At 43.4% G+C, this 22,382-nt stretch overlaps 1 protein-coding gene across 2 annotated transcripts in view; it reads right to left on the reverse strand.

The window, feature by feature from the left end:
• Positions 1-1,233: 1,233 nt before the first annotated feature.
• LOC144598351 (uncharacterized) overlaps positions 1,234-22,382 on the reverse strand; it is a 28,771-nt gene continuing 7,622 nt past the window's right edge. The window contains exons 2-3 of one of the 2 annotated variants that reach the window (XM_078408413.1): positions 21,129-21,414; positions 1,234-5,034 (exon numbers count right to left, since the gene is read on the reverse strand). In XM_078408413.1, coding sequence (XP_078264539.1) covers positions 3,803-5,034; positions 21,129-21,141 — 1,245 coding nt within the window. In that variant the 5' untranslated portion in view covers positions 21,142-21,414 and the 3' untranslated portion in view covers positions 1,234-3,802. The remainder of the gene's footprint in view (positions 5,035-21,128; positions 21,415-22,382) is intronic. The other variant, XM_078408412.1, reaches the window with a different exon arrangement.

Genomic DNA, 22,382 nt, shown 5'->3' on the forward strand with positions numbered 1-22,382 from the left:
TATTGAATATCTAAATTGGGACATTCTGTTATTTGTACAAGATGTTGGTGAGGCCGCATTTGGAGTATTGTGCTCAGTTTTGGTCACCATATTATAGGAAGAATGTCATTATGCTGAAAAGGGTGCAGAGGAGATTTACGAGGATGTCACCAGAGCTCGAAGACCTGAGCTATAAAAAGAGATTAGGCAGCCTAGGACTTTATTCCTTGGAATGTAGGAGGATAAGGGCTAAGAGGTGTACAAAACCATGAGGAAATCATTAGGGTGAATGCATAAGAGTCTATTACCCAGGCCAGGGGAAACAAAAATCAGAGGACGTAGGTTTAAGGTGAGAGGTTTAATAGGCAAGACAAGGCAAGCTTATTTATATAGCACATTTCAGCAACAAGGCAATTCAAAGTGCAAAAAACAGTCATTAAAGAGAATAGAAAATAAAAACAAGCTAAAATAGAATAAGACGTATAAAATACAAGAATAAAAGTTACAGTGCAGTGTAAGAAATTAATAATTATTTGATTTATTAAAAGGCAGCGTCAAACAGAAAAGTCTTCAGCCTCGATTCAAAAGAACTGAGAGTTGCAATGGACCTGCAGTTTTCTGGGAGTTTGTTCCATATATGTGGTGCATAAAAACTAAACGCTGCTTCTCCATGTTTAGTTCTGACTCTGGGGACAGAAAGCAGACCTGTCACAGATGACCTGAGAGGTCTGGATGGTTCATAATGTGGCAGAAGATGAGAAATGTATTTTGGCCCTAAACCGTTCAGTGCTTTATAAACCAACAGTAGTATTTTGAAATCAATTCTTTGACAGACTGGAAGCCAGTGTAAAGCCCCCACTGCGAGGGTTTACTGAACAGTTAGAGTCATAGAGTTAGACAGCATGGAAACAGGTCCTTCGGCCCAACTTGCCCACATCGGCCAACATGTCCCATCTATACTAGTCCCACCTGCCAGCATTTGGTCCATATCCTTCCAAACCTGTCCTACCCATGAGTTATTTAGATGTTCTCTTTTAACTCTGGAAGTGCCCAAATCGTGGGATTGATTTTACTGAATGGATTGAGAGTGTTTTATTTAACAACTAGACCAAGTGGACCCGTTGGGCCCAAACCTCTCCTGCATTGGTGCAGCACCCTGTCCTCCCCCCCTCACCTCTCTCCTCAACCCCCCCTCCCCTCTCCCTTCTCCCCCACTCCCCCCTCCCTCCATCCTCTCCTCCCCCTCCCCTCCTTTTAAACTTTAAAATGTGAATAACCTTAAAAATATAACACTGATTTCAATAAAACTACTTGCATTATCACTAAAGTGACAATGGCGAGTAAGATGGGCCTAAAATTGTCACGCTATCGTGTACCATTTTGGCTGAAGTTCAGTCACAAACAAGATAACAAACGAGAGTTTTAGTATATAGATATTAAACCTCTTTCTGAAGTTAATATTGTAAGGTAGTCTCAAGGTCTTTGCATTGCAATTTTGAGACTGGGCACATTAAGACCAATTGTTTTAATATTTTAAATAATATTTCCAAGCCCAAAGGACACAAAATACATTGGAAAGCATAAAAGTATTATATTATTGCTATTAATACAAGCTACAACACTCTTATAATGGCTTGCTTAAAAATCATAAAGAAATATCAGTTCATAAAATCAAACAACAAATTATTCAAAATGATGAGAGCTCTATATAAGTATAGACAACCTATTGCTTCAAGATCATAATCCAACACTTAATGGCATGTTCCACTGTTGTTTGAGGTGGCAGTGAAGGAGCTGATAGTTTGCCAACTGTCCCACACCATTATTCCGGGTGCAAAGCTGTTCATTTGGAGTCTGGGGGGGAAACCGAAGATTTCGGAGAAAACCCACGCAGTCACGGGGAGAACATACAACCTCAAGCCCTGCAAGGCAGCAACTCTACCGCTGCACCACCCTGCCACCCGTCTATCACAGTAATCATGTTGGGATACTTGGGATGTTTGGTGAAGACACGTTTGGGTTCAGGAGTGTTGAGTCTTTTTACGGATTTTCAGACTGGATTATACTTTTCCTAGGAGAGTTGGGGAGGGAGTTGCGGATGTTGCGATAACTCCACTACGGGACAAAGGTCATCTGCAGGGAAATCTCCAGTGAAAGCTAAGGACAGGCTGAGGCAGAATTCCGTGCTGGATGTCAATGACAAGATGGAGGAGGTATTTTTTATAAGATGGTGGAAGCATTGCTCTGTGGAGAATCCCTCAGTCAGTGCACCGCGTGGGTTCCAGGAGGGTCTACTACTGGCATGCCGCTGTGAGATTGCAGCCAACAAAAACAAGGCATATGAAGGGAAGTTCAGTAGTGACTTCAGTGGTATCGACAGACGTGCAGATCTGCCTGTGGCACTACCACCCCCTCCTTGCTGGGCTGTGGGCAGCGGTGGTGCTGGGCATGGATGGAAGGGTGGTAACTGGAATGTGTTGCAGGGAACTGGGCTCTGTCTTATTGCCCACATATTCTAGGTGGAAGGGTTGTAGAAAAGGGACTGCAGACGCTGATACATACCGAAGATAGACACAAAGTGCTGGAGTAACTCAGCGGGTGAGACAGCATCTCTGGTGAAAGAGGATGGGTGAAGGGACCCTTCTTCAGACACTGAAGCAGGGTCCCGATCTGAGAAGAAGGGTCCCGACCCGAAACGAAACCCATCCCTTTTTTCTCCAGAGATGCTGCCAGACCCACTGAGTCCCTCCAGCACTTTGTGCCTAGGTAGGAGATGAGTGTGTTATCATCATGTTGGTTATGAATAGGGAAAGATTACAATAGGTCTTGAAGCCCATCTGCCTGCTGCTATTAGCACCATGCTGGCCAATATGACTGATAGTTCATCCATTCGTATTGCCACTTGGATGAAGTACTGAATATGAATGCACTATAAATACTACATTTATTCGCAAAGCACACAAAACAAACCCAAGAGCTGCCAGGAGACTATTGCAAAAATCTCAACAAACCCGTATAGCTGGCTGTCACACCCTGTCCATCCGGTAGAGTGGGGAATAATTGAGAAAGATCAGAAATGGGGACAGCAACAAGGTCACCAATCTCTTCTCCATTCTGATTACTTGAATTTAATACTCAATCGCTCAACACAGAGAGAGAAGCCCGATCAAACTTTTCAGCTTTGATTTTACCCTAACTCTACAAATGAGTCAGGTGTTGTATCTAATGGGAAGCACATTTTACATCATGCTCCATTAAGTTAATTAATTTAGAATATAAAATGGGGATCTGAGCCAAACTCACCCATTTCTTACTGGTGGGTAGAGTAAAACTGGTGATCTGCTTTTTGATTCCTAATCTAGACTATTAGGGTTTGTTTTAAAAATAGTTAAAACAATTTCCCACTTGGCCCCCATTTTGATTCAGGACTGTCCTTGAAAATAAAATAGCCACAACTGATATCATGGGATATAGTTGGATCTTATCTCTCATCTCTTATTTCAAAAAAAAAATCTCTGCATTTACCCCCAGGAGTTTAGATTATCATCACCAGAAACTGATAGCAGATAGTATCTCTAAATGTAACTGAGCTGGGAAGTTGACTTTGACATTCCTTATGTTAAACCCGTTTCGTAACCCCAAACATCAGCCCACATTTTGCCCTCAGTAGTGTTTCCATTTCCAGCAAGTATCCCATTTTCCTTCTTCATCAGTGCATATATGTGATCCTCTGCCATCTTCACAACCTCTGTGTAGTTTGTCACATTGCAAATGTTTTGATCTATATTTTGTGTAATATTCCTTTACAAATGGCCCTATATCGTTAAGACAAGTCAATATTTTCATATTCGCCATGGTCGGAGTCATCTAATTCAATATCAGGAACTAGATTATAGTAGTTTGCTGATTTATTCATGTAGAGCTTTTGCCGATCTATCTCTTGCAGCTCCTCTGCCATGCTCACCAATTCCGGCTGAGTGTGGACTTCCTCAATGGCAACATCTTCTTCTGCTTTATTAGTGGACATGTTGAGGTAAATGTCGTCAGCAAGTGCAATGGAGTCAACAGAACCACCGAGCCTTATCTCCACCTCCTCGTACAAGTCCCGGCTACTGCCTAGCAATGCCACTGAAGGGCGTAACATTAGCTGGTTTCTGGCCAGCAGCATGTTCTCGTGACCTGTGAGGGTGGGAGTTGATTCTGGGGTCCTGCATGTTATGTAGTGATGGTCCTCCATGTTTGTAAAGCCCGACTTCTCCACGGTACAAATGTGATTATCTTGCCTAATTGCTTTAAAAGCAGATCCTCTTCTTCTGCAGCAGAAGCAGCCCAATACTAAAGCAATAATCAAGATAAATGGGAGGCAAATGAAGAGAGCAGTGAGGCCATGGGACCTGCAGATATCTGAGCGATGAATGTCTATGATATGAAGGCCTTTTGGGTGGTTCGTGGTGTAGCACTTGGGCCCATTTTCCAATCCAGTGACACTTGCATTGTATTTTGCCACTGCATCGTACAAGGCACACGTACACTGCAAAGTGTTATTGAAAAGAGACAATTTTTCAAGGTTTGGTTTAAAGGCATTGAGAGGAATAGAAACCAGATTATTGGAATCGAAGTATAGCTCCCGAATCTGGTCTGATGCATCTAAAATGTCCTCTGGTAAATCTTGAAGATGGTTTTCCTCCAGATGAAGGACTTTTAGATTGGGTGCGTTTGCCAGGAAGTGAGAAGGTAGTCGCTCTAAATGATTGTGGTCTAGGTACAGGATTTCCAGGGAGCTCAGATTTTCATCGGTAGACAAGATGTCAGATATATTACAACTCGACAGGTCGAGGACCTGCAATTCTGTCAGGCCAGTGAAGACATTCCAGTGAAGAGCACCGATGGAAGAGCCAGTGAAGTTTAAGCAACATTGTTCTCTTGCATTGCTGAAGTCAAATGTCCTGAAATCAAGACTGTTATCGCATTTGCAGTCTTCAGTTACAGCTTCAAGGCTGCAAAATGATGCCAGGAGTAAAATCCACTGCTGAAGCAATTTCCATGACTTTGTACCTGAGGAAACAAATCAGCAAAAGGTCAAATGACAGGAATGTCACATTCGCAAGTTACAGGAGTAGAATTAAGCCATACGGCCCTTCGAGTCTACTCCACCATTCAAACATGGCTAATCTTTGCCACCTAATCCCATTTTCCTGCCTTCTCCCCATAACCAATGTCACAGTTAAAGAAACAGCTTTATCGGGCGGCACGGTGACGCAGCTGTAGAGTTACTGCCTTACAGCGAATGCAGCGCCGGAGACCTGGGTTCAATCCCGACTACGGTTGCTGTCAGTACGGAGTTTGTACGTTCTCCCCGTGACCTGCGTGGGTTTTCTCCAAGATCTTCAGTTTCCTCCCACACTCAAGACGTACAGGTATGTAGGTTAATTGGCTTGGTAAATGTAAAAATTGTCCTTTGTGGGTGTAGGATAGTGTTAATATGTGGGGATCGCTGGTCGGCGAGGACCCAGTGGGCCGAAGAGCCTGTTTACGCGCTGTATCTCGAAACTAAACTTCAACTAAACATCTGGAAGTCCATGGGTCATACAGACTATTGGTGTTTTAGCCCAAAATCGATTTTTAGGTTGATTAAATATTTATTTAAGCCTAAGAAAACAAAAATAACAAATCTTCCTCATTGACCTTTTGGTAAAGCTAAACGCACACAAAGTACCAGAGTAACTCAGCCAATCGGGCAGCATCCCTGGAGAACAAGTTGGGACCCTTCTTCAGACATTTGGTAAAACCATCTAGGCTCCTGTTTAAGCCAGGGTCAACATAGAAAAATAGGCAAAACACAAAGTTCTGGAGGAACTCAAAAGGGTCAGGCAGCATCTGCAGAGGGAATGGGCAGATGACATTTTGGGTCAGAACCCTTCTTCAGACTTGAATATGAAGAGGGGTCCCAAATTGAATCGTTGTCTGCCCATTCCTTCCATAGATGCCACCCAATCCTGAGTTCCTCCAGCACTTTGTGTTTGGCTCAAGTTTCCAGCATCTGCTGTTTCTTCAGTTTACGTAGGAAAGTGGGCCCCTGTGATTCCACTGGGCACCCCTCATTTCCACTTCTGTAGCAGCAGCTCCCTTGATCCCAGTGTTAGTTCATCTGCTGCTAACAGTTTTATTAATCCCGTCGATAACACTTAACTATTCCACGATATTCTTGGCCAAACTCCCTCATTCCATCATCCACCAGATGTGAGTCATCCAAAAATCAACTGCTGCTGGTGTTCTAACTCACATCAAATCCAATTGAAACATCCCCTTGCTTGCCTACCCAAATTAGTTAAGCAGTGCCTAGATTTTAAAATTCTCACCCTTGTTTTTCAAATCCTTTCATGACCTTGCTAACTCTATACCCTCCTCCAGCCCTGCAACCCACCAAAACATTAGCTGCTCCCATTCAGTCTTCCTGAATATCTCTCAATAGAACATCTTCACTCTTGCCTGATGTTACCAAGGCCATATGCTTTGGAATTCTCTCTCTGAAATCCTGCTGCCTCCCCACCTCATTTTTATCTCCTTTAAGATGCTTCTTGGAACCTGTCTCTTTGTCCTAGTTTTTGTCCATCTGCCCCTAGGAGTCCCTTAGCAACCTGATGTCAAATTTCTATTCAACACTTCTCCAGTGAAACATCGTGGGACATCTTGTATATTAAACTTGTATTAAACTCCTCTGTCCCAACTTCCCCTCCCCCCCTCCTCCAACACTTCAATCAGTCTGAAGAAGGGTCCCAACCCAAAACCTATCCATGTTCTCCAGAGATGCTGCCTGACCGATTAAGTTACACCAGCGCTTTGTATCTTTGTGTAGACCAGCAAATGCGTTCCTTCTTTCCAATTTACTTAATCTCCATGCTTAAAGAAGTCATTAGCCTTGTGGCTGCATTATGAAAGATTTGTTCATGTCCCTCCACATTGTCCCTTTCTCATCATGAAATGCTATCTGGCACAGAAGAAATCAGGACAAGGGAAGGCAACATTTTAAAAATACAATTTAATATCAATCGTAAAAATACGATTTAATATCAATTTAATAGGTTGGGATCCTCACATTATATCAATATAATGTGAGGATCCCAACTTCAAAAGCAAGAGGGGCTAATTTCTGACTTTATTTTCCCTTATGGTGTGCGATCATCTTTCTCTGTATTCATCAACAGCCACAGAGAGTGGTATTTGAAGTGCTTTGGGACACATCAGAGGGATGTGGTAAAGTGCACATGACCAACATAAAAGTTTTTTTTTAATGTGATGCAGTATAATTTCTATTTCAAAGTAGTTCAATCAAATCCCTGTACTCTTCATTATCCATGTAGAAAATTATTTAATTCTTAGTATCCGTGGTCAGTGTTTTACATAATGGTGCCCTTTCAGCGGTGTATTTGACATCAGCTGATCTTATCCGTCATTGTTCATGCCAACAACTAGGGCCAATTACGATCGTTTCTTACTTTAAACTAAAAAAAAATGCCATTTGTTCCTTGATGTGGTGCAAGTCCTGTCTCAACCTACAGCACAGTAATGCCTTTGCACCGCAGTGCGGATGACATTTCAAAAAGTATAAACGATCTCTGGTGAAGTCCATTGTACTGATGTGACCATGACTAAGCTGGTGGATGAAAAAGGTCTTTATTCAACATAAGCAGGCCTTCTGGGGCTATTTCTCCTATCACAACACTCAACAGTACAGTGATGCTTTATACTTTTTAAACAGAAAGACAAAATGAAACAATTGACTACTGTTTTGATGGCTATGTAACTAACATTTTCAGCATTTTAGACAATAGACAATAGGTGCAGGAGTAGGCCATTCGGCCCTTCGAGCCAGCACCACCATTAATGTGATCATGGCTGATCATTCTCAATCAGCACCCTGTTCCTGCCTTCTCCCCATACCCCCTGACTCCGCTATCCTTAAGAGCTCTATCTAGCTCTCTCTTGAATGCATTCAGAGAATTGGCCTCCACTGCCTTCAGAGGCAATGAATTCCACAGACTTACAACTCTCTGACTGAAAAGGTTTTTCCTCATCTCATTTCTAAATGGCTTACCCCTTATTCTTAAACTGTGGCTCTTGGTTCTGGACTCCCCCAACATTGAGAACATATTTCCTGCCTCTAACGTGTCTAACCCCTTAATAATCTTATATGTTTCGATAAGATCCCCTCTCATCCTTCTAAATTCTAGTGTATACAAGCCTAGTCGCTCCAGTCTTTCAACATATGTTTCTCTATGTTCTAGTAATCCCTGTAAAGCGTCTTTGAGTGTTTGAAAAGCGCTATATAAATGTAATGCATTATTATTATTATTATTATTATTATTATATGACAGTCCCGCCATTCCGGGAATTAACCTAGTAAACCTACGTTGCACGCCCTCAATAGCAAGAATATCCTTCCTCAAATTTGGAGACCAAAACTGCACACAGCACTCCAGGTGCGGTCTCACCAGGGGCGGTCTCACCAGGGCCCTATACAACTGCAGAAGGACCTCTGCTCCTTTTGATGGGTAACTTTGCAGAATTACATTTTTATAAAGGCAGAACCTCTTTCAATCCCTAGTCTGAGGGATTGTGAGCACAAAACATCTGACACCCAAAATATACTTCTCTTGTTACAGTGTTGAGGGACGGTTCTGTTTTTACACAACAGCCAGATTAATAACTGAAAAAATATATATGTCCTGAATGGTACATTAAGAGGTAGGGATATGTATGTGACAATGTGTTTATCCAAGAAATGGCTACTGAATGCCTTCCTTGATCACATCATGAAAGTTTCAATGAGGGCCGATTGACGTGAACATTCATTCATTGCATTACCCTGAGCAGTTACAATGGTACAGAATTAGAATGCCTGAAGGAGGGCCTCGACCCGAAACGTCACCCATCCTTTTTCCTCCAGAGATGCTGCCTGACCTGCTGAGTAACTCCAGCATTTAGAATATCCCACTCTCAATAGCTGGTTTAGATGGCATTGAAGTATCAGGGGAAGTTAAATTGTGGACAAGTTTCTTTTGAAGACTGGTTCTTGCTTGAATTAACTAGCTCCTTCTATTCCATAACTGTGATGACCCAAATAATCACTAACAGTACCATATTTATCTATTTACGTGATTAGAAGGACTGTGTCCATTTTTTTGACAATAACTGGCGAGTCGTATGTTGGGTATGGAAATAGCCACTTGACTGATTATCAATGACTAATGAAAAGCTGACCAGACTTTGCTGCCCGTCATCCCTGGCTCTGATCTCTGCTGAATCCTTGCCCTAGGTTGAGATTCCTTGTTTCTTTCAAAGCCTCATCCCACTTGCAACCCCTCCCACTCCCTTCCCAGCAAGTCAGGTCTTGTCTAATTCACCCTCTGGTCAATAATCATTGTGCACCACACCAACCACTACACAGCCCCATACCTCCTTCCCACCCCCCCCACCCCCCCTCCCCCCACACACACACACACACACATATATACCGTTAATAGTGTGGGACTTTGCAATGATATGGTAAGGCAGACTCATTCAAAAGGATCATCATCTGCCACTTCTGTAATGCCCATATCAGCTGTCAAACCAAGCATGAATGTTATTTATGTGTAGCCTTTGGCTGGCTTGATCTGCTTCATTATTATAATGTTGAAAGATACAGCATGGAAAACAGACCCTTCGGCGAACCAAGTCCATGTCAACCATTGATCATCCGCTGACTCTAGTTCTATGTTTTAGAAACAAGGAACTGCAGATGTTGATTTACATACAAGGACAGAAAGGACAGCAGTAACTCAGCAGGTCAAACAGCATCTCTGGAAAACACGGATAAGGATGTTTCGGGACATGAAATGTCCCTATCCATGTTCTGCAGAGATGCTACTTGACCCGATGAGTTGCTCCAGCATTCTGTGTCCTTTCGTTCTGATTTCCCACTTTTGTATTCACTTTCTGCATGCGAGGGGCAATTTACAGAGCCCAATTAACCTACAAACCTGCATGTCTTTGGGATGCGAGAGGAATCCCATGCAGTCATAGGGACCTTAGTGCGGGTGTCAGGGGTTATGGGGCGGAGGCAGGAGAGGTAAAGATAGATCAGCCATGATTGATTGGCAGATTAGACTTGATGAGCTGAATGGCCTAATTTTGCTCCAAGAACTTAGTTTAGTTTAGAGACACAGCTCAGAAACAAGCCCTTCGGCCCACCGAGCCCGCGCCGACCAGCGATCCCCACACACTAACACTATCCTACACTAGGGACAGTTTTTACATTTATAACAAGCTAATTAGCCTACAACCCTGTATGTCTTTGGAGTGTGGGCGAAAACCGAAGTTCTTGGAGAAAACCCACGCAGGTCATGGGGAGAATGTACAAACTCTGTACAGACAAGCACTCGTAGTCAGGATCAAACCTGGGTCTCTGGCACTGTAAGGCAGCAACTCCACCACTATGCCACCCAACTTATGAGAGCATACAAACTCCACACAGACATTGAATCCGGGACTCTGGCAGTGCGAGGCAGCAGGGCAACCGGCTGTGCCACTGTATGTTAGCAGCTTTATTATTGACAGCTGGGAGAATCATTGGTAAAGGAGCCTGAAGTGTTTGGGCTGTAGATGCTTTCCTGTGGAACTCCAGAAGCACTCCCCTCGGGCTGGGGCACCTGAAATCACCCCCTTCCTGCCAAATATCACCCAGCCACTGGATATCCCTATGGTCCCCACCACTGCCCCATCACCACCTCCCTCCCCACCCAGCCGATGACAGGTTTTTCGAGGATTGGTGCCAGTGCAGTCAATAATTTATTTATTTTTAAATCACAGGAGCAGTGAAGTCTCAAGATAACTCCAGCTTTTAAAAAATATTTAAACATGTATTTTAGCAGAATTAACCACAATGTGGAAATATTCTGTCTATTCTTTTCTCACGCAATTCATTAATTATCTGGAATTATCAGTTGTGGATTAATTAGTGGTTTCTTGAGGAGAGGGAAGGTAAGAGAGAGAGAGAGAGGTAAAGTTGTTTCCATTAAATTTGCTGTCAACACACACTGACGCCATTCAGTATAACATAAATTATTTTGGAACTTTCCTGAAACTAGAATAAAAGCATTCTTTTATGGTAAAATATATTGTTGAAGTTTATCAACTCCTTTGTGCAAGTCCAACTTTAGTAGAAGTATGATAATAGCCCAGATAATAATAGCACATTGAATAAAAGTTTCCTTATCTCAACTCAGCTCCCATTAGGAATTCCATCTGTACCCACACCCTTTCCTGAGTGCCATAAAGACATTGAAGTATGAATTTCCTGTAATAAACTTTTTTGAACAGCCTAGTGAAGAAAATAACAAGAAAGTTCTGCTTTAACTGAGATGATTATTTATTTTCCATTATTTTACCAGCTAAACTCATTTCAATATTATAACTGAGATGATTATTTATACTTAATTATTTTATAAGCTAAACTCATTTCGATGTTATTTCAAATGCAGGCTTAAAGAGGTAGTGGTGGAAAATATACAATGCTGTATATTTACTGCCCATAGTTTTTACCTTTCTAAATTATATTTAATTTTACTCTTTTAGTCACTTTGACATCTCCCAGTTATTTGTTACATAACAACTAAGACAACTTTCAGAGGACCTGTTCCTAATTGCAGGCAGAGGAGATGAGTATTACTAGGCATCAGGTTCGGCACAGACATTGTGGGCCAAAGGGCCTGCGCTGTATTGTTCCATGTTCTATGTTCTATCTCCCTTTACTGCTCTATCTCCTTTTACTGCTCTGTTCAACTTTCCTCAGCTTGTTTTAATATCATTTTTTTTATTGACATACAGAGTCCATTCAGCCTATCGGGTCAATGGCAGCTCTCAGAGCAATTCCAACCATTCTATTGTTACACTTATTTTCACTGTAACCTATTCTCTAACACATATCCATCAACTCCCCACCACAGAGGGCAGCACCTTCAAGTTCTGAGAGCAGGTGCAAAAACATATTAGAGACTCGGGGCAGCACGGTAGCGCAGCGGTAGAGTTGCTGCCTTACAGCACTTGCAACGCTGGAGACCCGGGTTCGATCATGACTACGAGTGCTGTACTGCACGGAGTTTGTACGTTCTCCCCGTGCCTGTGTGGGTTTTCTCAGAGATCGTCGGTTTCCTCCCACTCTCCAAAGACATTCAGGGATGTAGGTTAATTGGCTTGGTGTATGGGTAAATTGTCCCTAATGTTAATGTGGACCGCTAATGTGGACCACATAACTGGGATCGCTGGTTGGCATGGATTCGGTGGGCTGAAGGGCCTGTTTCCGCCCTGTATCTCTAAACTAAACTAAAAGTAGACACGAGGAACTGCAGATGCAGGTTTACAAAAAAGACACAAAGTGCTGGAGTAACTCAACGGGTCAGGCTACATCTCTAGAAAACATGGATAGGTGATGTTTCGGATCTGAGGAAGGGTCCAACGTGAAATGTCACCTATCCATGTTTGCCAGAGATGCTTCCTGACCCGCTGAATTACTCCAGCACTTTGTGTCTTTTTTTTTTTGCAGAAAAATATTACTGTTTTTGACAAAGTTGTTAAACTAAAGACTTTCTAACAAAAGAACGTAAGAAATAGAAGCAGGAGCAGGCTATTCAGCCCCTCATGGTTGCTCCAGCATTCAATTAGATCATCCCAGATCTGTTATTTCAGTATCACTTTCCTGCACTAACCCCATATTCCATGATTCCTTAATATCCACAAACCTCTTGATCTATTTTAAATATAGTCAGTCACCAGCCTTGGAGGATTCCAAAGAACTGCCGCATCACTCCAATGTTATTTCATCTCATCCTTGATCAGAATAGTTCATTCATATCTCCAGAATGCATTTTATCTTATCATATCATATCATATCATATATATACAGCCGGAAACAGGCCTTTTCGGCCCACCAAGTCCGTGCCGCCCAGCGATCCCCGTACATTAACACTATCCTACACCCACTAGGGACAATTTTTACATTTACCCAGCCAATTAATCAAGCCCCTTAAGAATCACATATGGTTCTTAGAATCAAGCTTATTTTCTCTCAGCTCCAACAAGCAGAGGCAGATTTATTAAATAGATAGCCAGATTTTACTGTCCGCAAAACGTTACCTGTCTGCCTATAACCAATTTACTGTCAGTACAGATAAACGTCTAAAACATTTTTTGCTTATCTTGCCTATTCTTATTCTAGCAGGACTATCAATCAAGCTGTCACCTGCAAGTGAAAACCTGACATTTAAAGAGAGATAAGGGAGATGATGTCGAACAGAAAAATAACTTGGATATCACAGCCTCACACCATCTCAAAACCACTCTGCAACCAGTTTCTTTCTCTCTTTTAAATATAGAATTAATACAGTAACCAATATATGTGCACAGTCCCTCAAACAGCAATGCAATAAATCACTAGAGAGGTGATTTTACTGATTGAATGCATATGTTTTTGTTGGGGTCATTGAATGATAATAATTGGTAGGACACAAAGTGCTGGAGTAATTCAGCAGGTCAGGCAGAATCCCTGGAGAACATGGATAGGAAAAGTTTTAGGTCAGGATGTTTCTTCAGGCGAAGAAGGGTCCCAGCCTGAAACGTCGCCTATCCATATTCTGTAGGCTGCCTGATCCGCTGTGTTACTCCAGCACTTTGTCTTTATTTTTAATATAAACCAGCATCTGCAGTTCATTGTTTCTACATAATTGGTTAGGACACTGGGAAATTCTCCTTTCATTTGCCAAACAGTGTCCTAGAATCTTTGACAGCCATTCACCTTGGAGTAAAGACAGGGCCACAGTTCAATGTTCCTGCCTGCACTGCTACATTTCTCAGGGGGGTGGCTTGAATCCACAACTCTCTGACTCAGAGGTGAAAGTGTAACCACATTGAGGCAAGGTGGATAATTGTACTCAAATGGTATGCCTGGTCTATTGTAAATAACAAATTGGCTACATAGTTTGGTGACTGTGCTTATTCAAATATTTTCATATTTGCAGCATAAATGTATATTTATCTTAAACATATATATCAATGGAGGAAGCATGATCAATATAGATGTTGATTGAGTTTTCATTACAACATACTTTGTGATTTACATTTTACTTGGACTTTGGGTAACTACAATTCTGAGCAGCTGATTCCATTGAGTGGTGTTTAGATTGGCAGTACCTATAAAGTTGCTAATATGCAAAATTTCGTTAGTCCTGATACTTGCCATTACTATTCCTATTTTTGAATTCTAGTCCTGTGCGTGGTTCTACTCAAAGATACTAGAGGAGCAAAATAGACCACTCGACCCTAAAAACCGTAGTATGTCGTGGCACCATTTTAGTACGCAGAAACTCGCAGAAACATTTAAAAAGAAAAATAACAAAAATCTATGAATTGATAGATGATATATTTTGCATTTTAATGGTATCATCTCACATACTGTTCCCCCAAAACACTGATAACACTGCAAGAGGCATAGCGAACGGCGGGTTTTGCCTACTAAAATGGCGGACTTATGTTCCTTTGCGAACTACACTTCAGTATAGGCGATTTCAATGGAGTGGTCCATCTTGTTCCTCTAGTATCTTTGGTTCTACTCTAGAATCGATAGCAGACCATTGTTCTGGACTTTTTAATGGGCAAGAAAACTTAATCTTAAGATCCCTTTCATTTCTACTGGCGATAGACAAGTCTTCTGCACATCAGTATCTAAACTTCTGGCATTGGAATCCCAAGCAAATATCAGTTCCAAATTTGATGGGTAATTTTTGCATCTAACATGGACAGCTTCACTGCTTACTGTCGAAACAAAGAAATACAGATGCTGGTTAATGCACAAAAGGACACAAAGTGCTAGAGTAACTCTGGTCAGGCAGCATCTCTGGAGAACATGGATAGGTGACATTTTGGATCGGGACCCTTCGGGTCAATCCATCGTTTCTCGCAACAGTTCTCCTTCCAGTGCCCTGCGTTCTACACTGGCTGCCATCAACATGCCCTCCCTCCATCTCTCCCGTTGCTCCAGAAAGAGAAGACCCCCGATTCGAAATGTCACAGGTCCATTTTCTCCAGAGATGCTGCCTGACGAACTGAATTACTCCAGCACTTTCTCTCTTTTTTTGTTGTAAATCAGCATCTGCAGTTCCTTGTCTCTATCCATACCACTCATGTGGCTGCCTTGATTCTTCTGAATGAACTTCCACTCTACAGCCACAATTCTGGTGCACTCTTGGTGGTTTACATGTGTCGACACAAAGAACATAAGGAATTAGGTTACTTTTGAGATACAGCATAGAAACAGGGCCACCGAGTCTTCACCGACCAACAATCACCCGTACGTTAGTTATATGTTAGCTTACACACTAGAGGCAATTTACAGAAGTCAATTAACCTACAAACCTGTACGTCTTTGGGATGTGGGAAGAAGCTGCAGCAACTCGAGAAAACGCTTGCGATCACAGGGAGTACGTACAGACAGCACCTGTAATTAGGATTGAATTTGGGCCTCTGGCACTGTAAATCAGTAACTCCTCTGCTGTGCCATTGTAGCGCCCTAATTATCTGTCATGGGATATAATGTGCCCATTACATTAGTCATTAGTAGAAAATGATTTACATCCTCCAACAAAATTTCAAAAGTTAAATGAAGATAGTGCTTCATGACTTAAAAAAAAAAACAGACCATTGAAGGAACTCATTGCGTTGAGCAGCAAATGTGTGTGTGTGGGTGGGGGGGGGGGGGGGGGGAATTGTCAACATTTCAGGTCAAGATCAGGCATTAGGGCCTCTCCGCTCACAGATGCTGCTCGACCCTCTGCATTAGACAATAGACAATAGACAATAGGTGCAGGAGTAGGCCATTCAGCCCTTCGAGCCAGCACCGCCATTCAATGCGATCATGGCTGATCACTCTCAATCAGTACCCCGTTCCTGCCTTCTCCCCATACCCCCTCACTCCACTATCCTTAAGAGCTCTATCCAGCTCTCTCTTGAAAGCATCCAACGAACTGGCCTCCACTGCCTTCTGAGGCAGAGAATTCCACACCTTCACCACTCTCTGACTGAAAAAGTTCTTCCTCATCTCCGTTCTAAATGGCCTACCCCTTATTCTTAAACTGTGGCCCCTTGTTCTGGACTCCTCCAACATTGGGAACATGTTTCCTGCCTCTAATGTGTCCAATCCCCTAATTATCTTATATGTTTCAATAAGATTGTTACAGCAGCTTGTTTTTTTGCACCAGATTCCATCATCTGCAGACTCTTGTGTCTCCAGGACATTAGGACTTTACCACTCTTGCTAACGCCTGGTAAGAATTTAAAATTGGGAGAGCTTTGTTCAGTTTTCTGGGAAGTATCAAGTGCACTGTTGAAGCTTCACATAATGGAACTCTGCAGCTCCTACCGTAGCATCGAGAACCCCTTCTGATTGAAACCTCAGTGAAAATAATGAGCGAGCAGCAAGATCACTTGCAAGATTCTGTACATTTTATCAGCAACTCCAATTAACAAAATCTTAAACAATAGAAGCAGGAATGACCCATTAGGCTCCTCAAGCCTGCTCTGCCATTTAATAAGGTCATGGCTAATATTATGGAGGACCTCAACTCCATTTTCCTAACTGATAGAAACAGAAAATAGGTGCAGGAGGAGGCCATTTGGCCCTTCGAGCCAGCACCACCATTCATTGTGATCATGGCTGATCATCTACAATCAGTAACCAGTGCCTGCCTTCTCCCCATATCCCTTGATTCCACTAGCCCCTAGAGCTCTATCTAACTCTCTTTTAAATTCATCCAGTGAATTGGCCTCCACTGCCTTCTGTGGCAGAGAATTCCACAAATTCACAACTCTCTGGGTAAAAATGTTTCTTATCACCTCAGTTTTAAATGGCCTCCCCTTTATTCGTAGACTGTGTCCCCTGGTTCTGGACTCCCCCAACCAGGGGATCATGGCTGATCCTCATAGCCCCGTCTTTCCAATACCGCAGGCATCTATGTCGGCCTCCTCAGCCCTCTGGGGTGGAGAAGTCCAAGAATTCATGAACCGCCAGATGGAGGAATACTCCAAATCCGTCTCATTGAGATTCAGTTCTGTAAACAGGGGAAGCATCCTCTCACTCTCGTCCCTGTCAATTCCCCTCAGAATCTAAAATGCTGAGAAATAAAATTACTTCTCATTTCAAAGTATATCCTAGGATGTTATGGGAAGCAAAAGAAGAAATTGCTGGGGCCCTGGTGGAGATTCTTGTATCGTCCTTAGCCACAAGAGTGGCCACAAGGAAGAGTGGTTTCCTCAGCCAAAGTGCGGTTAGGGTGGCGCAGTGGTAGAGTTGCTGCCTTACAGCACCAGAGACCCGAGTTCCAACCTGACTACGAGTGCTGTCTGTACAAGGTTTGCACATTCTCCCTGTGACCACGTGGGTTTCCTCTGGCTGCTTCGGTTTCCTCCCACATTCCAAAGACATAGATACATAGACAAGTAGGTGCAGGAATAGGCCATTCTGCCCTTCGAGCCAGCAACGCCATTCAATGTGATCATGGCTGATCATCCACAATCAGTACCCCATTCCTGCCTTCTCCCCATACCCCTTGATTCCGCTAGCCCTTGGAGCTCTGTCTAACTCTCTTTTGAATGCATCCAGTGAATCGGCCTCCACTGCATTTGAGGCAGCGAATTCCACAAATTCACAACTCTCTGGGTGGAAAATGTTTTTCCTCGTCTGAGTTCCAAATGGCCTACCCCTTATTCTTAAACTGTGACCCCTGGTTCTGGACTCCCCCAACTTCGGGAACATGGTTCCTGCATCTAGCATGTCTGATCCCTTAATAATTTTATATGTTTCTATAAGATCCCCTCTCATCCTTCTAAATTCCAGTGAATACAAACCCAGTCTTTCCATTCTTTCATCAGCCGACAGTCCTACCATCCCGGGAACTAACCTCATGAACCTTCGCTGCACTCCCTCAATAGCAAGAATGTCCTTCCTCAAATTAGGAGACCAAAACTGCACACAATACTCCAGGTCTCACCAGGGCCCTGTACAACTGCAGAAGGACCTCTTTGCTCCTATACTCAACTCCACTCGTTATGAAGGCTAACATGCCAATAGCTTCTTCACTGCCTGTTGTACCTGCATGCCTACTTTCAGTGACTGATGTACAATGACACCCAGGTCTTGTTATACTTCCCCTTTTCCTAACCTGACACCATTCAGATAATATTCTGCCTTCCCGTTCTTGCCACCAAAGTGGATAACTTCACATTTATCCACATTAAACTGCATCTGCCATGCATCCGCCCACTCACACAACCTGTCCAAATCACTCTGCATCCTCATAGCACCTCCTCACAGTTCACACTGCCACCCAGCTTTGTGCCATCTGCAAATTTGCTAATGTTACTTTTAATTCCTTCATCTAAATCATTAATGTATATTGTAAATAGCTGCGGTCCCAGCATCGAGCCTTGCGGTACCCCACTAGTCACTGCCTGACATTCTGAAAGGGACCCGTTAATCCCTACTCTTTGTTTCCTGTCTGCCAACCAATTTTCTATCCATGTCAGCACCCTACCCCCAATACCATGTGCTCTAATTTTGCCCACTAATTTCCTGTGTGGGACCTTATCAAAGGCTTTCTGAAAGTCCAGGTACACTACATCCACTGGCTCTCCCTTGTTCACTTTACTTGTTACATCCTCAAAAAGATCCAGAAAATTCGTCAAGCATGATTTCCCCTTCGTAAATCCATGGTGACTTGGACTGATCCTGTTTCTGTTATCCAGATGCTATTATATCTTTGCAGGAAAAAAAACTACAGATGCTGGTTTAAATCAAAGGTAGATACAAAATGCTGGAGTAACTCAGCGGGTCAGGCAGCATCTCAGGAGAGAAGGAATGGGTGATGTTTCGGGTCGAGACCCTTCTTCAGACTGGTCAGGGGAGGGGACGGGACAATGAAAGAACGTAGTTGGAGACAGGAAGACTAGTAGGAGAACTGGGAAGGGATAGAGAGGGGAAGCAGGGACTACCTGAAGCGGGAGAAGTCAATGTTCATACCGCTGGGGTGTAAACTGCCCAAGCGAAATGTGAGATGCTGTTCCTCCAATTTGCGTTGGGCCTCACTCTGACAATGGAGGAGGCCCAGGACAGAAAGGTCAGATTGGGAATGGGAGGGGGAGTTGAAGTGCTCAGCCACCGGGAGATCAGGTTGGTTGAGACGAGCTACGCGGAGGTGTTCAGCGAAACGATCGCCGAGCCTGCGCTTGGTCTCGCCGATGTAGAGAGGTTGATATCTGGACCAGCGGATACAATAGATGAGGTTGGAGGATGTGCAGATGAACCTCTCTCTCACCTGGAAAGACTGTGTGGGTCCTTGGAAGGTGTCGAGGGGGGAGGTAAAGGGACAGGTGTTGCATCTCCTGCGGTTGCAAGGAAAAGTACCTGGGGAGGGGGTGGTTTGGATGGGAAGGGACGAGTGAACCAAGGAGTTTCAGAGGGAAAACAGAAAAGGGTGGAGATGGGAAGATGTGGCCAGTAGTGGGATCCCGTTGCAGGCGGCGGAAATGTTGGAGGATAATATGTTGTATGCGACGGCTGATGGGGTGGAAGGTGAGGACAAGGGGGACTCTATCCTTGTTACGAATGGGGGGAGTGGGAGCAAGAATGGAGCTGCGGGATATTGAGGAGACCCTAGTGAGAGTCTCATCTATAACGGAAGAGGGGAGCCCCCGTTTCTTAAAAATGAGGGCATCTCCGATGCCCTAGTATGGATCACCTCATTCTGGGCACAGATGTGGCGAAGACAGAGGAATTGGGAGTAGGGGGAAGAGAGTTTTTACTGGAAACCGGGTGGGAAGAAGTGTAGTCAAGATAGCTATGGGAGTCAGTGGGTTTGTATTAGATATCAGTCACTAGTCTGTCTCCTGTGATGGAGATGGTGTGATCCAGAAACGGTAGGGAATGTTGGAGATGGTCCAAGTATATTTAAGAGCAGGATGAAAATTAGTGGTGAAATTGATGAAGTCAGCGAGTTCTGCATGGGTACAAGAGGTAGCACCAATGCAATCATCAATGTAGCAGAGGTAGAGTTTGGGGATAGGGCCAGTGTACGCCTGGAACAGGGATTGTTCGACGTACTCTACAAAGAGGCATGCATAGCTAGGGCCCATGCCAGTGCCCATAGCTACACCTTGGATTTGGAAGAAGTGGGAGGAGTCAAAGGAGAAGTTGTTGAGGGTAAGGACCAGCTCTGTTAGGCGGAGGAGAGTATTGGAAGATGGAATTTGGCTGGTTCTGCGAACAGATTATTATATCTTTAATAATCGGCTCCAGCATCTTCCCCATCACTGATGTCAGGCTAACTGATCTATAATTCCCTGCTTTCTCTCTCCCTCCTTTCTTGAAAAGTGGGATAAAATTAGCTACCCTCCAATCCACAGGAACTGATCCAGAATCTCTAGAACATTGGAAAATGATCACCAATGCGTCCACGATTTCTAGAGCCACCTCCTTGAGTACCCTGGGATGCAGACCATCAGACCCTGGGGATTTATCAGCTTTCAGTCCCATCAGCCTACCCAACACCATTTCCTGACTAATGTGAATTTCCTTCAGTTCCTCCATTACCCTAGGTCCTCTATTCCCTAATACAACTGGGAGATTGTTTGTGTCTTCCTTAGTGAAGACAGAACCGAAGTACATGTTCAACTCATTTGCCATTTCCTTGTTCCCCATAATAAATTCAACTGTTTCTGTCTTCAAGGGACCCACATTTAGAACGGAGATGAGGAAAAACTTTTTCACTCAGTTTTGTGAAATTCTCTGCCTCAGAAGGCAGCGGAGGCCAATTCTCTGGATGCTTTCAGGAGAGAGTTAGATAGAGCTCTTAATGATAGCAGAGTCAAGGGATATGGGGAGAAGGCAGGAACGGGGTACTGATTGAGAATGATCAGCCATGATCACAGTGAATGGCAATGCTGGCTCGAAGAGCCGAATGGCCTACTCCTGCACCTATTGTCTATTGTCTATTGCCTATTGTAATTTTTTCCTCTTCACATACCTAAAGAAGCTTTTACTATCCTCCTTTATATTCTTTGCTTACCTTCGTACTTCATCTTTTCTCCCCATATTGCCTTTTAAGTTACCTTCTGTTGTTCTTTAAAAGATCCCAATCCTCTGGCTTCCCGCTCATCTTTGCTATGTTATATGTCTTCTGTTTTATCTTTATTCTGTCCTTGACTTCCCTTGTTAGTCACGGTCGTCTCTTACTTCCTTCAGAATCTTTCTTCCATTGCTTCTGCAAAAGTATGGGATAGAACTTGTGTACGGGAGATTGTTGGTCGGCGTGGATACGGTGGGTCGGCCTGTTTCCACGCTGCATATCTAAACTAAATTAGAGAGTGGAGGGTAGTTAATGTTGTGCCTTCATTTTAAAATAGCTGCAAGAACATGCCAGGAAACTACAGGTGAGCCTAACATCAGTCATGGGGAAGGTACTGGAAGCGGTGCCGAGGGATAGGATTTATTTGCATTTGGACAGGCAAGAACTGACTAAGAATAGTCAGCATGGTTGGTGCGCGAAAAATCATGTCTCCCGAATTTGATTTAGCAAAAATTGAAAATGCGATCAATAGGATTGCAATGGCAGAGATTTTCAACATAGTAGCCATTGCCTACACACTGTAGTCTTTAGTAAGGCTGTTGACAAGTTCCTACATGGTAAGCTGGTCCTTAAGGTGAGATCACTTGGGATCCAGGTGAGCTGCCCAATTGGATATAAAATTGACTTGATGGAAGCAATCAGAGAGTGGTAGTGAAGAGTCATTTTTCAGTGATGAGTGATTACAGGGATCAGAGTTATGACCCCATTGTTTGTATTTTGTAGATAGTGAAGGTGGTTGTCTAAGGTTACAGCATGATCTATATCATCTGGGAAAATTGACAAAGGAATGGCAGATGAAATTTAACTGTGACAAGTGTGAGGTGATACATTTTGTAAAGTTAAACCAGGGCAGGACTTGCAATTGAATAACAGGGTCCTGGAGAATGTTGTAGAAAAGAGAAACAAAGGGGTGCAAGCACATTGTTCCCTGAATGTGGTGATACAAGTAGACCAGGTGGTGAAGAAGGCCAATGGCACGTTGGACTGGGCACTGAGTACAAGAGTTGGGACATTGTGATACAGCTGTACAGATAATGAGACCACACCTGGAATACTGTGTGCAGATCTGATTGTCCTGCTACAGGAAGGATGTGATTAAGCTAGAAACTGTTCAGAAAGGTGTCACAGGATGGTTTGCCAGGACTGCAGGGCTTGAGTTAAAGGGAGAGACTTTATATGTTGAGACTAGGTTCC

Source organism: Rhinoraja longicauda, chromosome 11 (genome assembly GCF_053455715.1).
Source record: "Rhinoraja longicauda isolate Sanriku21f chromosome 11, sRhiLon1.1, whole genome shotgun sequence".
NCBI classification, from domain to species: Eukaryota; Metazoa; Chordata; class Chondrichthyes; order Rajiformes; family Arhynchobatidae; genus Rhinoraja; species Rhinoraja longicauda.